This window comes from Heloderma suspectum, chromosome 5, assembly GCF_057233095.1.
Source record: "Heloderma suspectum isolate Gila_16-S chromosome 5, 16-S_ref, whole genome shotgun sequence".
Taxonomy (NCBI): Eukaryota; Metazoa; Chordata; class Lepidosauria; order Squamata; family Helodermatidae; genus Heloderma; species Heloderma suspectum.
The window spans coordinates 125,187,161-125,204,787 of record NC_139462.1 but is presented as its reverse complement, the minus strand read 5'-3'; the positions used below and the strand labels follow the sequence as shown (position 1 = coordinate 125,204,787).

The following is a 17,627-nucleotide window of genomic DNA, read 5'->3' as shown; positions in this document are numbered from 1 at the left end:
AGATGATACCACCCTAATGGCAGAAAGCGAAGAGGATCTAAAGAGCCTCTTGTTGAGGGTGAAAGTGGAGAGTGCAAAAGCTGGTTTGAAACGCAACATTAAAAAAACAAAGATCGTGGCATCTGGCCCCATAGAATATAGTTTCTATGGCATATAGAAGGGGAAGAAATGGAAGCAGTGACAGATTTTATTTTCTTGGGCTCCAAGATCACCGCAGATGGTGACTGTAGCCATGAAACTAAAAGACGCTTGCTTCTTGGGAGGAAAGCTATGGCAAACCTAGACAGCATAGTCAGAAGCAGAGACATCATCTTGCTGACAAAGGTCCGTATAATCAAAGCTATGGTTTTCCCAGTAGTAATGTATGGCTGTGAGAGCTGGACTATAAGGAAGGCTGAGCGCCGAAGAATTGATGCATTCGAACTGTGGTGCTGGAGAAGACTCTTACGAGTCCCCTGGACTGCAAGGAGGTCAAATCAGTCAATCCTAAAGGAAATCAACCCTGAGTGCTCATTGGAAGGACAGATACTGAAGCTGAAGCTCCAATATTTTGGCCACCTAATGCGAAGAGAAAACTCACTGGAAAAGACCCTGATGCTGGGAAAGATTGAAGGCAAAAGGAGAAGGGGACGGCAGAGGATGAGATGGCTAGATAGCATCACCAATGCAATGAATACGAACTTGAGCACACTCCGGGAGAGAGCGGAGGACAGGAAGGCCTGGCCTGCTATGGTCCATGGGGTCACGAAGAGTCGGACACGACTTAACGACTGAACAACAAAGCTATACCTCCTATAGTACTATAGCGAAATAGCACATTTGAATGGGAGTAGCTATTTCTGCTATTATGTTACTACAGTTTTAGAGAGATAGTAATAAAAGAAATGGGGGGGAATCGGTGGCAACACAGATTTGTATAAAGGCATGATATCGACAGCTTTATTTTCAATTCCTTTATGTATTATTCTTAACATGGAATTTGCATTTTTTCATAGTATTCACGTGCTGGGTTGATGTCTTCATCAAGTTACCCACCACAATCCCAATATCCCAGTCCTGATCAGTCACCCCCAGCTTATATCCCACGTGGGGGGCGGGGAGGCTGAGGAAGCAAGTAGTTGGACAGCAATTGTAGCACTCAGTGTTGGAAGGAGGCTTTCTGCAGGGGACTGTAGCAGCTAGAAGAACCACTGGCTACTACAGTAATGTGTGGAGCCTCATTCACAGGCTCCATGGTGAACACGGGCAAAGTCATCAAGGCATGAACATGTAATTTAAAAATCCTATATGTCAATAAAATTAACATAAAATAGAGAATATAAGTGGGGAAGAATTAACAATACTAGGGCTCCATATATGAGCAAGAAAAGGGACACATCTCAGACACAAGTGTTCTGTACAATTATTTCCTGGGAGAAGTTGTGCTTTGCTGGCAACAGTATAAGTGGTTTTTTTATAGAAGGATCAAATTTATGCAAACCATGCAGGTTTATGCAAACCATTCAGGTGCATAAATGAATTTAAAACATTTAGATTTAAAAATGTTTTAAAAAACAAAAACCACCACATTTGGTGCTGATTGAGCTTCCAAGCTGTTTGCAAATATTCCAGGTTAATATGATCTGTTTTAACTTCCACTGAATGGTTCACCTCCTCCAAGAGATGACACCATGCTTTGAAGGCTGTCTTTATGGTCAGAAGTTCTTTTTCACAGATGGTGTAATTCCACTCTGAAAGGGTTAACTTGCAAGAGTAGAAGGCACATGGGAGAAGACCCTGCTTCCAGGAGCATTTCTGGAGTAAGACCACCCCTACAGCAACATCAGAAGCATCTGTCCTAAGAACAAAAGTGGTTTCTGCATATGTATTGCCCTGGCCATGGTCTGCTAAGGTTTGGAGGTGCCGAGATAATGATAAGCCAGATCCAGGTTTGCTTACAAGGAGACTTTATTGAGTACTTACAGCACACAGGTGTACCCAATGGTTGGATCAGACAGCTTCTCTGAACCCAGAGCCAAGGAGTACAATGGGTTTTATACCAGACATGTTAGCAGTGAGGCAGCATGACAGCAGCAAATGTTAATTAGCGTTCATCTGCAACTTTCCCAGCACAGACTAACAGTACTTGTTCAGAGGGAAAACAATCAGAACTTTCCCAGCACAGACACCTGTAAACGTAGCCTAAACAGAGCCTTACTTCTCAGGCACTTCCTAGGCCCTGATAAGCATGGAATGTGCTGAGGCGGCAATATCGACCTTTGACTCATTTTACCAGCCAAGAGGCCCACTAGCAAGGGAATTGCACAAAAGCAGAAAGCATTATGCATCTCTAGGCCCCTCTAAAACTACTGGTGACTCGGTTACAGGCCCAAGGCCTTACAGCATATTAGGATGTTGGAGGAGGGGTTTTGAAATGAAAAGTTTTTTCAGCTGCTAGGTGGCCTGCTGAACTCTTTTTGTCAATTGAAATAATTTTTCTGTTCCTTTCAATAAATAAGTATAGGAGTGGTGAGTTTTGCAGATCCGAACAAAAACCTTCTGTAGTAGTTGGCAAAGCCCAGAAACCTCTGGAGATCTTTCTTAGTCCAAGGTGGTCACCAAGACAAGACAGCCTGTACTCTGGCAGGGTCCATCTCAATTCTCTGGAGGGAAATTCAATATGCCAAGAAATCTAAGGCAGTGAGATCAAAAGCACATTTCTCTAGTTTAACATAGAACTTATGATCTTGCAGCCTCTGTAGTACAGCTTTCACAAGGAGCTTATGTTGTTGGGGGTTGGCAGAGAAAATTAACCAGTCATCCAGATAGACAAGCAGAAATCAGTCCAAATAATCTCTAAAAATGTCATTCATAAAATGTTGGAAGACTACAGGACTATTCAAAAGCCCAAACGGCATCATTACGTATTCAAATTGTCTATACCTGGTCTGAAAAGCAGTCTTCCATTCGTCCCACCTCCCTAAACCAAACCAAACTGTAAACTCCACTCAGTCCAGTTTGGCAAAAATACACACAGAGATGAAGTGCTCTAAAAGCTCCAGAATGAAAGGTAGGGGATACCTGTTTCGAATGCTGATTTAGTTGAGGACCTGGTATTCATGGCACAGCCAAAGTGCCTCTCTTTTCTTCTCCACAAAGAGACAAGAGGCCCCTGATAGGGATGTAGATGGATATATAAAGCCTCATCTCAGATTTGTGCCCGTAAAGTCTCTGAGGGGCAGCAAGTTCTGGTTCTGATATAGAATGTAACTTCCCCACAGGGGTTCGAGCCCCTGGGACCAGATCTATGGTGCAATCCTATGGGCAGTGGGCACCAGTTGTTCCATTTCTTTCTTGTCAAAAACATCCTGAATTGCTCAATGTTGTTTTCAGATATACGTTGTCTTCGTGTATACCATTTGTTTGTGTGTTTTATGTTAATGGTTTTTAAACGTTTACACCGTATTTTAATGTGTTTTTTTTTTACTGTAATTTAATGTTTAATTTTTTAATCTTTGTAAACTGCCCAGTGAGCCTTGGCTATGGAGCGGAAGAGATGGTGATGATGATGATGATGATGATGATGATGACAGGCAGCGTATTTGGCAGGGTGGAAAATTTCCTGGGAAAGCTCAGGACTCTAAGTAGATGCTGGAGATGGGAAAGACTGGGCAGAAGATGCAGCAGCAACCTGGCTGAGTCTGCAATTATGCTGACAATAGGGGGAAGAAAAATGAACTTTCAGACACTCCCCCCAAATCCTAGGAGTGTGTTTTGTCAGCCATGACATTCCTAAAACCACAGAAAATTCAGGCATGGAAGAAGGTAGATAAAGCGGGAGCTTTTCTATGTGTCTTTGAGTGTCTATAGTTATAGGTTAAGAGTCATATAGTTATGAGTCAACGACCCTGAAATTAAGAGCTGTCCGTCAATTGTATTCACTGGGACAGGGTTCAGGAGGTTTTGTACAGGGAAATGGTGTCGCCTGTCCATAAATTTGTTGGATACTCCTGAATCTACTAGTACAGAGGTTTGCCCCTCTGCCCCTGACTGGGTGCTTAAGAAAGCAGATGGAGTGGGGCGTAGGGATGGACGAAAGTCCCTTACCTGATCCTGCAGCTTGCTTCGCGGTGGGGGGAGGTGCTCCGTTCCTCCCCCCGAAATTCTGGCCGGGGGGAGGCGCCCCGTCCCTCAGGCCGAAATTCTGATCGGGGGGGCACCCCATCCCTCCGGCCGAAATTCTGGCCAGGGGGGAGGCGCCCCGTCCCTCCAGCCACGAACCTCGTCTCCTGCCAGGACGCAAATGGCGGCGGCCGTAGCCACCGCCGTTTGCGTCCCTGCAGTCAGCCATGATAGGCTACGTAAATCTTTACATAGCCTATCACGGCTGACTTTAGGGGGGGGAAGCGCACATGCAAATGGCGGTGCCCATGGGCGCCGCCATTTGCGTTCCTTATTTGGGCACATGTAGTCTACGTAAACATTTACGTAGACTACGGCGAAAATAAGGACAACGTTAATGTAGAAACGTAAATGTTTACGTAGACTACACGTGCCCAAATAAGGAATGCAAATGGCGGCGCCCATGGGCGCCGCCATTTGCATGCACACTTCCCCCCCCCCAAGTCAGCCGTGATAGGCTACGTAAGGATTTACGTAGCCTATCACGGTGTTTTTTGAAAATCTAGCCATGATAGGCTACGTAAATCTTTACGTAGCCTATAACGTTTGTTGTTTTGTTTTGTTTTTTACTGGGAAATGGCGGCGGCAGCGGCCGGTCAGAAGACCGGCCGTCGCTGCCACCGCCGGGAGCCACCAGGAGCCGCCGGGAGCCGCCGGGAGCCGCCAGCGCCAGGGACATTCGACAAAGGTAAGTCCCATCCCGGGGGGGGGGCAGGGGGCGGACCGTTTCTCCACCAATTTCAGGGGGCCGAATGCGTTGGCATTCAGCCTCCCGGAGATTCGTGGAGAAATTCTCTGACATCCCTATGTGGGGGTTCATTTGCACACAAGGAACGGGTGGTGCTGCTGCTCTTTCCAGCCCTAGGGCACCTATTAAGGCTGAGGAGGCAAGTTTCCCATCATGGACTGGTGTTCCAATCTGGCCAAGCAGGCATGGGCAAAATGCCCCCCTTTTCCACACTATAAACACAAACCACCAACCCTACAATGATCCCTCTCCTCTTGGGACAATTTAGGTCTTACAGCTTCAAGTTGCATGGGGTTTCCTCCAGGCAGAAGTACTGGTTCCCCAGCCAGCAGGGGAAGACTGGAGCCTAGGAGGCAGTGGGCGGGGTCCAGTTCCGAGTGGCTGCGTTCTGATGGGCTTGTCGGTGACCCTCCAGATGGCTGTTGATTTGCAAGCAGAACTGATTCAGACCAGTCAAGGTGGCTGACCACTGAACTCAGGCAAGTCCATGCTGACCTTTTGACGAAATGTGATTCGAGGTGGGGGGGAGGCGTCCCGTCCCTCCCCCCAAAATTCTGGCCGGGGGGGAGGCACCCCATCCCTCCCCCCGAAATTCTGGCTGGGGGGGAGGCACCCCGTCCCTCCCCCCGAAATTCTGGCTGGGGGGGAGGCGCCCCGTCCCTCCCCCCCCCGAATCCTGGCCAGCCGGGTCTGCAAATGGCGGCGGCTGTAGCCACTGCCGTTTGCGTCCCTGCAGTCAGCCGTGATAGGCTACGTAAATGTTTACGTAGCCTATCACGGCTGAGTAAAAAACAAAACAAAACACCGCGCATATGCAAATGGCGGCGCCCATGGGCGCCGCCATTTGCGTTCCTTATTTTGGCACTTCTAGTCTACATAAACTTTTACGTAGACTATGGCAAAAATAAGGGGACCGCAAATAGCGTAGACGCTACGCTATTTGCGTTCCCCTTATTTTCGCCATAGTCTACGTAAATGTTTACGTAGACTAGACGTGCCAAAATAAGGAAAGCAAATGGCGGCGCCCATGGGCGCCGCCATTTGCGTACGCGTGGTTTGTTTGTTTGTTTTATACTCAGCCATGATAGGCTATGTAATCATTTACGTAGCCTATCATGGTATTTTTTAAAAATCTAGCCGTGATAGTACGTAGCCTATCACGTTTTTTTGTTTTTTGTTTTACTGGAAATGGCGGTGGCGGCGGCCAGTTGGAAGACTAGCCGCTGCCGCTGCCACCGCACCACCGCCGGAGCCGCCGCCGCCAGGGAGATTCGCCCAAGGTAAGTCCTGTCCGGGAGGGGGGCGGGGGGCAGACCGTTTCGCCACCAATTTTGGGGGGCCGAATGCGCTGGCATTCGGCCTCCCCGAGATTCGTAGCGAAATTCTCTGACATCCCTATCGAGCAATATAGGCAGTCTCGTTCTATTGTAATTCCTGGGTCAGGAGATGAAATGCTGTGATGTACTGTGCCAAAGAGTCTTTGTCCTGGTGAAGACAACTGATTTTTTCTGGTTGCAGTCTTCACTCTCTGGGGATCACTGGAAAACTCAGTCATGGCAGCTACAAAGTCCTGGTAGGGAACTGTTAGCTATTAAAGTGGGGGTGGCCCAATTGGCAGCATCCCCAGTCAAGAGGCTGATCAGAAATCCTACCTGAATCTGATACTTAGGGAATTCCTCTACCTGCAGGTGCATATAATGTTCACATTGAGCAATGAAGGCTGTAAATTTTTCTCACTTTCCATTGTATTTCTCCAGAAGATTTACAATGGAGCAGAACTGGCAAGGGATTCGCCGGCACTTGATTTTTAAGCTGTGAAGTATTCATAGCCCCCAGCAGCTGAGTAACTGCCCTTGCAAAACTTTCTTGAACAAACTTTCTTAGTTTTCTTGAACTAAGCCCACTGTGAATTCTTCCAACGGTGGGGAATCTTGCTCAGCTATGTCTATCTTGTCAGTGAAGCTGAGAGAAGTGAGGTAAGAGCTTAGGAAAACACTTTTTCTTTTGCTGTTGTTGTCAAGTCCTGACTTCCCAACACTGAGGCTCAGGGTTCAGTAAAGCTTTTATTGCAGTAATTCCAGTAATTGGCTTTGAGCCTTGACAGTCCCAATATAAATCAGCAGAGAACGGCTTACAATGTAGTTCTTAACCGGATTATTCTCTGGGTTTCCCAGTCACAGACCCAAACAGACTCAGCTTCATGATACAGAACAAGTCCAAAGAAGTTTATAGTTCATCTTGGCAAGGAAACCTAGCCCACAAGTGCGTGCTATGCCTCACCAGATGCCTCTGTTCCACCCTCTTGAGTCGATGCAACTTAGGACACACCCCAGAAGCCCCCACCCCTGCAGAAACCTCACTCTGCTGCCCCATTCCCCTGGAAGACATCCCTGGTTGAGAAGCAGGGGTCTCCATCAAAGTCAGGTCTCCCAGCTGTGGAAGACAGGCTGTATCAGCGTCCTGAGACTTACCCCCCTCCCAGCTTGTAACCAGGTGGGAGACCTGGTAGAACTGAAATCTCAGGAGTCTGGCTTCCCACAGCTGGGCCTGGCTCCACAACATCCCTCTTCTCTGACTCAGAATCAGTCTCACAGGCTATCACTTCCCCCGGACGAGGACAAGGTCTGACATAATCACCCTGCCTCATTCACAGAATTGTCTTCCATTTGTAACCCTCCTGTGTTTTCCCCTACTTCTTCCATCCTTTTCCTTACCACAAAAATACATTAAGAAGTGAAAGACAGAATAGCTGTGCTCTTGTTTGGTAGTACCAGGAGCCCTTACTACCAGAGAAGCGTGATGCAGACTGCGTTGCTGTTCTTAGCTCTGGAACCAATGAAAAGCCTTAGAATGCAACTTTAAGGAGCTACCACGAGTACCTATTGCCATGCTAACTCTTGAGCTGTGTTTAGAAGAAACAAGTGATCCTCAAACACATTGAACTGGAGCCTCTTTAAACACATTCCATAGACAGCGGCATGGGATCCACTTCCCCAAGGAACAATCCAATGTTTCTGGCAACATGTATACAACTGTGTTGGCAGGGACAATCACATGGGTCTTTTCACTTGATCAACACCCCACTGGGTGGGAGGGTACTACTGAGAATGAATCAAACATTTAGTGTTGACCTCACCTGCTGATGTCGATCCTTATGATTTGTCAGTCCTAAGTTTCCTTTCTTGAACTTATGTGTCAGGGAGGTGTTTTCTTGGGGCATTAAAGGAGGTACTTCCCGTTGTCTTTGGACTGTAGCTTTAGGCTCAGGTAGAGACTGTAACAGCAAACCAAGATATTTTAAGCCATAAATCTCTCTCTCTCTCTCTCTCTCTCTCTCTCTCTCTCTCTCTCCCTCCCTCTCCATCTGTACTCTCAAACTGTTTAAATTTGCATTATTTTGTACCTGTAAAGGCATGTAGAGACATACAACACAGCAACTGAAAAAGCACTTACAGCTGATGTAATGGATCATTATAAATTATTATAACTTGATTGCTTACCAAAGATAATTGAGTGTAAACTGTCTCAGTTGAAGTTTGATCTATCTTGGTTTTGCTTGCTGTATGGTATATATCACCCTTTGGAGTCTTTCCTGTTTGAAAAAATATAGCTTAAATATAGATGTACAAACAAAAAACAGGGACTTATTAAAAAGGACACCAAATTCCCATTGAAATACATTGGTTCATTCTGAATACTGTGCACAGTATTTGGGCTTCTGCTCCTTCCTGTGGGGCTGTCTCAGTTCCATGCATCCCTATGGCCATTCCAAAGGACACCTGATTATTATTCCCATGCGGAAGTAGAGGTCATTCCTATGGAGCATCAAGCAGAGACTCTTAGGATGCTTGGGATGATAACTTTATCACCGGGGGGGGGGGGGAGGCTGCTCCTGTGAGACTTCTTGTTTCAGCCCAATGCATTCCTATGGCTATTCAGGAGGACATTTGAATATTATGGCAACGTGCAAGGAGGGGCCATTGCTGTGGAGGGGCAATGGAATCATGTCTCTTGGGGCCTTTAGGTCACCTGTAAGCAGTGTTAGGGCTCCTGCTCCCTCTTGTGGGGCTATATGTCTCAGTCCAATGCATTCTTATGGCCATTCTGAAGGACACCATAATAGAATAATAGAATCATAGAATCACAGAACAGTAGGGTTGGAAGTGCCCTACAAGGCCATCAAGTCCAACCCCCTGCTCAATGCAGGAATCCAAATCAGAGCAGATGGCTGTCCAGCCTCGTCTTGAACGTATGGCCTAACTTAATAGTATGGCCATGCCGAAGGAGCAGCCATTCCTATGCAGCACGCGTCACATCAAGACTATTATGATGTTTGTGGGTAGTACCTCTGTTATCTGTGAGCCGTTTGAGGGCTCCCTCTGTTTCCTGAGGGGCTGTGGCATCATTCTAATGTGTTCTTATGGCCATTCAGAAATACAGGCCTGTTGTAAGGGGAGGTTAACTGGGGTAGGGGTGGGGGGATATGTAAGCATGGAAATAGTCATTGGCAGTTTTGCACCACCAACAACAACAACAACTTGTCTACGCCATTTGAAACTGGTGCTTATGGATCATATTGTAAGACTGCAGTCCCCTTCTGTTTATTGCATTTGATTTCTTTTTGTATTTGGAGATGATCCCTAGAAACTGCTGTGTTGGGGGTCATAGAAGTTGTTCCCTAAAACCATTCTGTTAGTAAGTATTTTCATTCTGAGTTGTTCTCTATGAAAAAGAAACGTTTATCTCTCTTAGGTATTTTGATATGAAGATAATCCCTAATATCTTCCACTGATTTCCTATGGCCATTTGGAATGAACCAATGCATTTCAACGGCCATTTGGTGTCCTTTTTAGTATGTCCCTACAAACATACCTGTCTTACATCATAATCCTATGCATATTTACATAGCAATAAATCCCACTATGTTTGATGAATTTTATTCCCAGGGAAGTGTACATAGGAATGCAGCCTTGGACAAGTTCAATTGTAATGCCCTCCTGTAAAGCCAGAATATTGAACTTCTGTATTCTTGAAGGACATTCTGTTTTCCAAATACAGTAGACTAGAGACTGGAAGTATATTTTGCCTCAGAAACTGAGCTCCATCATAAAGTTCACACCAACTAGCAGTAATGGCTTCTCAGTTATGGAACACATGGACATAGCATTATGTACATATTACATATTACAGGTACATATTACATTTTAAGTCTTGTTGCCCATCTGTTCCATCCAACATTTAAAAAGGGAGAGACGTAACATTAAAGTGTGGAATCTCACTATATCTTGCAATGGATTTCAGTTTCCTTATGAAACTGTATACAAACTTTTTGCCATTACTTTGCTGAAAATCAGTAGGGCCATCAGGAGCCACAGAAAATTACCTTAAGGAGTGGGCCCAACCCAGAGAGCTCCACTGGAAATCCCTGCCCTAAAGAATCTTGGGAACTGTAGTTTGCTGAAGGTGCTAAGAATTCTCTGTGAGCGGGATGGAAAATTACTGTTAAACCAGTTTAAGCCTTGAAAAATTCCAGAGGGATAGCAGTGTTGCATAGAAAACAATCAACAGTGTCATGGCACCTTAAAAACTAACAGGTCTGTTGTGGTATAAGCATTACTATGGCATTAATTTTAGCCTGTAAAGTATATTTGTCCTCTGACATATTTTTTTTTAATCAACATTGATTACTTATGTAGCTGTTAGTACCATGACAAACACAATTTTTTTTAGTCTTGAAAAGGATAGATTTTCTAATAGCCTGATGCTACTTTAGCAGCAATGGCTTAATATTTTCTCAGCATGCTAAGGCCATGAATGTAGCCAAATTCTGGCACTTGTCTCTGGCACAATAGACCTTCATACTAATGCAGCAACTATTATGAATGATGGCAAGGTATAGGTCAAGTACAGATGTTATTGTAGGGATCTTCTAACCATGGTTAGAAGACTGGGTGCATGCTGCAGCTCAGGCACTCCCAGCCCCCTCCTTTGTCTGTGAATTCTCACCTTCCTTTCCTGCTTACTAACCATGGTGCAGCATTATTAACTATGATTTTAACCAATATCAGCTTAGGATTTGAAGCTGGTTAGCAAACGCTGGTTAAAGCTAAGCCTGGTAAGAGTTAACCATAGTTGGTGCTGGTACAGGCATAATGCTGCAGGATGGATAATGCTAATCACGGAAGAGAATGTAGAATTTATGTGGGTGAGGGGAGGAGAGAGGGAGAAGAAATGTTCCTGTCTGCCGCATGTACTTGATCACTTAAATGTGGTGATTTTCACTGTGGTTATGCATGTAAGCTAGAAAGCCCCTAGGTTAAATGTTACCTCAGACATGAAGACATGTTCCTCTGCAATATAATAGCACTTATGTCCCACTACCTGGTGGTGACGTGCTATTGGCTGCAGAACAACCCGTAAGGCCTTCTTTGAAGATCTCAGGGACTGACTGAGTATATACAGGGGAAGGTATATAGGTAATCTGGTTCCGAGTTGTTTAGGCTTTTATATGTCAACAACAAAACCTTGAACATGGCTCAGTAACTAATAGGAAGTCACTGCAATTCTTTTAACACAGATAGAATAAGTGTACATCTAGATGCTCCACTGAGCATTCCTAGCTGCTGTATTCTGCACTAGCTGCAGCTTCCGAACCAGATGCAAGGGCAGCCCCATGTAGAGTGCATGACAGTAGTCTAATTGTGAGGTCACCAGTGCATGGATCACAATGGCTAGGCTATCTCTATCCAGGAGTGGATGTACCTTGTGCACCAGCCAGAGCTGGTGATGGACGCTCCAAGCCACTGAGATCACCTGGGCTTCCATTGACAAAGATGGATCCAGGAGCACCCCCAGACTACATACCTGTTTCTTCAGAGGGAGTGCAAACCCATCTAGTTAAGAAGAACCCCCATTAGCAGTTAAGACGAACAGATTTCAGACTACTGGAAACAGGGCAGAGGCAACTGCTTTTAACTGCAGAAATGGAAGCCAGCTTAGGCATTTGAAAATAGTTCCATAATAATTTGGGCAAAAGTAGAAGTTGTTTAGAGAAGCAAGAAACATTAGTGATCTTAAAGAAGAAATAGTGTGAAGGTGGAAACTCAGTTAAATGTTTGCCTTTTAAGCAGGTTTGACATTTTTCTGTAATTACACTGCTATCTGTCCTGCCCACACAGTTGTCTGCAACTGCAAAGGATAACACCACAGAGAAGGCCCAAGCAGGACAAAAGAAATTAATGAGTGTACCACAGACAGCATTTCTATTATGCTCCCTTCAATATCTCTGAACGCACATCCTAAAAGTGCAATCACAAGTACATTTACCTGGGAGTAAGTCCCACTGCATTCAGTAGAACTTACTTCTGTGTAGACACATATAGGATTGCACCATCAGACTTGAAGTTGCTATTTGTTTGTTTATTTGTTTATTTACAATATTTATATACCGCTCCACATCAGAAGATTTCGGAGTGGTGAACAACAAGGTAAAAGAATAAAACAGCAGTTTAAAAGAGTTAAAACATTTTTTAAAAAAGACAAACCCCAATAAGGTGGACTTTAATAAGCTGCAGCTGGTCACGTAAGGAAAGCCTCTCAAAATAACAACGTCTTCTGGAGGCGCTGGAAGGAACACGATGTTGGCGCCTGCCTGACCTCCAAAGCCAGGGACCTCCACAGGAGGGGGGCTGCCACACTGAAGGCTCTTTTCCTGGTGGACTCCAGCCGGGCCATAGGTCCACGCGGAACCACTCAGTGACTGGGCAGGTTGGTAAGGGAGAAGGCGCTCTCTCGGATATCCTGGTCCCAAGTTGTTAAGGGCTTTGTACGCTAGTACCAAAACCTTAAACCTGGCCTGGTAGCAAATGGGAAGCCAGTGCAGGTCCCTCAGCAGAGGAGTTGCATGCTGAAAACTCCCAACAACAGCTGAGCTGCTGCGTTCTGTACTAGCTCCAGTTTCCGGAGCAGCCTCAAGGGCAGCCCCACATAGAGCGCATTTCAGTCTTGAGGTTACTAATGAGCGTGTGGTGGCTGGGCAGGTTCGGATGTTCTTGGAGGAAACTGATTATCTGGACCCATTTCAGTCTGGTTTCAGGCCAGGGTACAGCACTGAAACGGCCTTGGTTGCTCTCACTGACGACCTACTCTGGGTGAAAGACAGGGGGAGTGCTACCCTGTTGATCTTCCTGGATCTCTCAGTGGCTTTTGACACTGTTGATCATGGTGTATCTTACTGGATCAGCTCTGCGGGATGGGAGTTGGGGGCACTGTGCTACAGTGGTTCCGCTCTTACCTGTGGGGCTGATTCCAGACAGTGGTATTGGAGGATTCCTATTCTACCCTATGGCTAATAAGCTGTGGGGTGCCTCAGGGTTCTGTTCTATCCCCCATGCTGTTCAACATCTATATGAAGCCATTGGGAGAGGTCATCAGGAGCTTTGGGGTGGGATATCACCAGTACGCTAATGATACTCAGCTCTATTTCTCCTTGTTGTCGGAGTTGGCTGAGGCGGTGAAGGTGCTGGACCAGTGCCTGGGGGCTATAATGGGCTGGACGAGGGCCAATAAACTGAAGCAAAATCCTGACGAGACGGAAACTCTGTGGATTGGTGGTTCCCAAGTCCGGGAATTGGGTAAGCGACCTGTCCTGGATGGGGTTGCACCCCCCAAAGGAGCAGGTGCGTAGCTTGGGAGTACTCCTAGATCTATCCCTGTCACTCAAGCCCCAGGTGGACTCCGTGGCGCGTTGCACTTGGGGCCAGCTTCAGCTGATCCGCCAGCTATGGCCTTTCCTGGACAGGGATAACCTAGTCACAGGAGCACATGCGCTGGTAACTTCCTGATTAGACTACTGCAATGCACTTTAAGTGGGGCTGCCCTTGAAGATGACTCCAAAGTTGCAGCTAGTGCAAAATGCAGCAGCTAGACTGCTGACTGGAACACCCCATAAAAACCATATAACACCGGTTTTAAAGGAATGCACTGGCTGCCAATATGCTTCTGGTCGGAATTCAAGGTTTTGGTGATGACATTTAAAGCCCAAAGCGGCTTGGGACCTCGATATTTGAAGGAGCGCCTCTCCCCATATATGCCTGCCCGAGAACTGAGATCTGTTGGAGGGGCCCTCCTCTGCATCCCACCAGTGCGAGACATACACTATGGTGGGACGTGGGAGAGGACCTTCTCTGCTGTGGCACCCCGGTTGTGGAATGCCCTCGCCTTGGAGGCCTGATTGGCGCAGACACTGGTCTTGTTTCAGCGCCAAGGAAAAACATGTTTTTTTACCAAAGCCTTTGAGGGCTAAATGCATCCCCTAGCACATTGTTTTAACTGTTTTATTGTTTTAGATTTAAACTGCTATTAGTTTGTTTAATAGTTTAATATGTTTTAGGTGTTTAAATTATGTATTGTTTTATACTTTTAAATTGATTTTATCTGTACACCACCTTGAGATCTTAATGATATAGGGTGGGATAGAAATTTTATAAACAAACAAACAAACAAACAAACAAATAAATGCCTATACCACTGTGGCCAAGCGATCCCTGTCCAGGAGAGGCTGTAGCTGGTGAACCAGCCAAAGCTGGTAAAAGGCACTCAGAGCTGCCACAGCCACTTGGGCCTCCAGCGACAGTGATGGATCTAGAAATACCCCCAGACTATGGACCTGATCTTTCAGATGGAGTGCAACCCCTTCCAGAATAGCCTATCTTCCGGACCTGGCAACCACTCACCCACAGGGCTTCCATCTTGCCAGGATTTAGTTTCAGTTTATTGGCCCTCACCCAGCCCTTTACTGAGTCTAGGCACTGGTCCAGGACTTGCAGACCCTTGCCTGATTCAGATGTCATAGGGAGAGAGAGCTGTATGTCATCAGCATACTGATGGCATTTAGCTCCAAATCCCCTAATGACCGCTCTCAGCGGTTTCATATGGATGTTAAACAACATTGGGGACAAGATGGTACCCTGCAGCACCCCATAGCTCAATTGCCAAGGGGCTGAGGGATAGTCACCCAACGTTACTCTCTGAAATCAGCCCCGTAGGTAGGACCAGAACCACTGTAGCACAGTGCCTCCGATACCCATCCCACAGAGCCAATCCAGGTGGATAATGATGGTCAATGGTATCAAAAGCAGATGAGAGATTGAGCAGAATTAACAGGGTTGCACTGCCCCTGTCCCTCTCTCAATAAAGGTCATCCATCAGGGTGATCAAGGCTGATTCAGTCCAGATTGAAACCCAGACTGGAATGGGTCTAGATAATCAATATCCTCCAAGAGTGCCTGCAATTGCTCCACCACAACCCTTTCAAGTACCTTCCCTAGATAAGGGGTATTTGCAACTGGGTGATAGTTGTCTAATACTGTTGGGTCCAGAGTGGGCTTCTTCAGGAGTGGCCACACTAGTGCCTCCTTAAGGACAGCAGGGAATTCCCGCAGGGAAGCATTCACCACTCCCTGGACCCACCCAGTCATACCCCCTTGGCTAGCTTTTATTAGCCAGGAGGGACAGGGACCAAGAGGGCATGTGGTCGGTCACATTATTGCAAGCATCTTGTCCACATCATCAGGCCATAACAACCGGAACTGATCCCACAAAATCGGGCAGATGGTGGCATCAGACTCGACTGGAACTGCACTAACAACAGTGTCAAGTTCACTGCAGAGACAAGTGATGTCCTCAAAGTGCGATGCAAAAACATCATGGTGGGTCCTTGACAGGGCAAAAGCTGTGGAGGACAGATTAATTTCAAAATAAAACACATTTATAAGGTAAACTTTGCTTACCACAGGAATCAGGCTGACCTGATCCAATCCTAATTTTTTCTCCCTCTTGCTTTGAGTTGTGAACAGCAGCATTCAGTTCCCTTTCCTGTAAGAAAGAATACTGTAAGTAGGGGAAGCACAATGTAGAATTGGGGGGGTTGGCCTGAGTACTCCCAGCAGCTGTGTGGGCAGGAAGTTTCAGTCCGTTTCCCGCCTCCTAGCTGAGCAGAGCAGAGGAAGCTGCTCCAGCTGGTCTAGGGACTATAGAAGCATGTAAGTTCCCAGAGAGCAAGCAACCAGAGGGAGCAAACAGGATTTGACCAGGGGAGTTCAGCAGGGGAGGTCAAGGGGGAGGCCCCTAACATAATTAAAAAAAAAAAAATCTTGTAACACACACTTCTATACCAGTGGGACTTTGTTTTTAACCTCCAGTGAGTAGAGGACCAAGCACAGGCTACTCTAGAACAATCAGAAAGCTAGACACAAAAAGGGAAAAGAGACTATGGAAGGACAAGATTCTCTAGTGCTGGTGACCTGCAAGGTGTGTACAAGGTTTGTTTTCTTGCCTGAGAACAACATGGCCTACACCTGCAACAAGTGCAGGTTGATCATACTGCTGGAAGAAAAAATAAGAGGACTGGAACGGTGACTGTCGATCCTCCGGGGAATAAGAGAGCACAAAGAGTTCTTAGACAGAATGATGGATCTACAGCAGCAAAGGGAAGAACAGAAGCTTGAAGAGCAACAGTAAGTTGAGGCCGAAGAGGAAAATGCTGAGGCGAGGAAAAATTCAGTAGAGGATACTCCTTGGGAAAGGGTGGCAGTTAGGAGCAGAAGAACTAGAAGCCACTCTGCACCAGTGGAAGCAGTGGAACTATGGAACCATTTCCAGGTACTTGAGGATGAGACTGGAGGACAGCCTGCAGAGGAAGAATTACAGGGAAACCTGCATGAGAGTGAGCAAGAGGCTGAAGGTCAGTCAAGCAGAGGCAATGAAACCAAGGCCTACAACAACAAGAAGAGAAGATTAGTAGTAGTGGGAGACACCTTGATGCATGGGATTGAAACCCAAGTATGTTGCCAAGACCCATGGACTCCCCAAGTATGCTGTCTCCCAGGAGGACTGAAGATTAGAGATGTGTCTGCCTGCACTCATAAAGCCCACAGAAAGGTATCCCTTTCTTCTCATCCATGTGGGAACAAATGATACCACCAAGTGGAGCTACGAAGAAATCACATCAGAATTGAAGCTTTGGGAAGGAAATTCAACAACTTTGGGGCCCAGATAGTTTTCTCATCCATCCTTCCAGTAGTTAGAAGAGGGATACAAAAGGGAAAGGAAAATACTCCGGGTGAATGATTGGCTACGAAGGGGGTGCCAACAAGAGAGATTTGGATTCTGGGACCACGGGCTATACTTCCTGGAAGATGGACTGTTGGCAAGAGATGGGTTGCACCTCACAAAGGATGGGAAGAATGTGTTTGGCCACAGCATGAAGAACTTCATCAGGAGGGCTTTAAAATGAATCCTACAGGGAAGACAGACGTAAAGTTGGGGGTAACAATGGACAAAGACTCATGCACCGCAACGGAGAGAACAGTTCTAACAGTGCCTAATAATAGTATTCACAAACATGTAGGATGAAAGCCAGACCATGAAGCACATGGTCTTCGATGTCTATATACTAATGCCCAGAGTATGGGAAGCAAACAACGAATTCTTAAAACAGGAGGGAAATTATGACTTGATAGGTGTAACTGAGACTTGGTGGGATGACTCTCATGACTGAAATACAGCAACTGAAGGATATAACTTGTTCAAAAAGAACAGGAGGAACAGAAAGGGAGGTGGGGTTGCAGTATATGTGAGAAATACATATTTCTGCACTAGGGATGTTGGAGAAATCCCCCACGGACCCCAATGAGGCTGGATTCTATTGAATCCAGCC

At 46.2% G+C, this 17,627-nt stretch overlaps 1 protein-coding gene across 1 annotated transcript in view; it reads right to left on the bottom strand.

Moving 5' to 3' along the window:
• DYRK4 (dual specificity tyrosine phosphorylation regulated kinase 4) overlaps positions 1-17,627 on the bottom strand; it is a 168,997-nt gene that overhangs the window by 101,582 nt on the left and 49,788 nt on the right. Inside the window, exons 3-5 of the mRNA XM_084860015.1 lie at positions 15,700-15,784; positions 8,410-8,501; positions 8,046-8,183 (exon numbers count right to left, since the gene is read on the bottom strand). Of these exons, the coding sequence (XP_084716141.1) occupies positions 8,046-8,183; positions 8,410-8,501; positions 15,700-15,784 (315 nt within the window). The remainder of the gene's footprint in view (positions 1-8,045; positions 8,184-8,409; positions 8,502-15,699; positions 15,785-17,627) is intronic.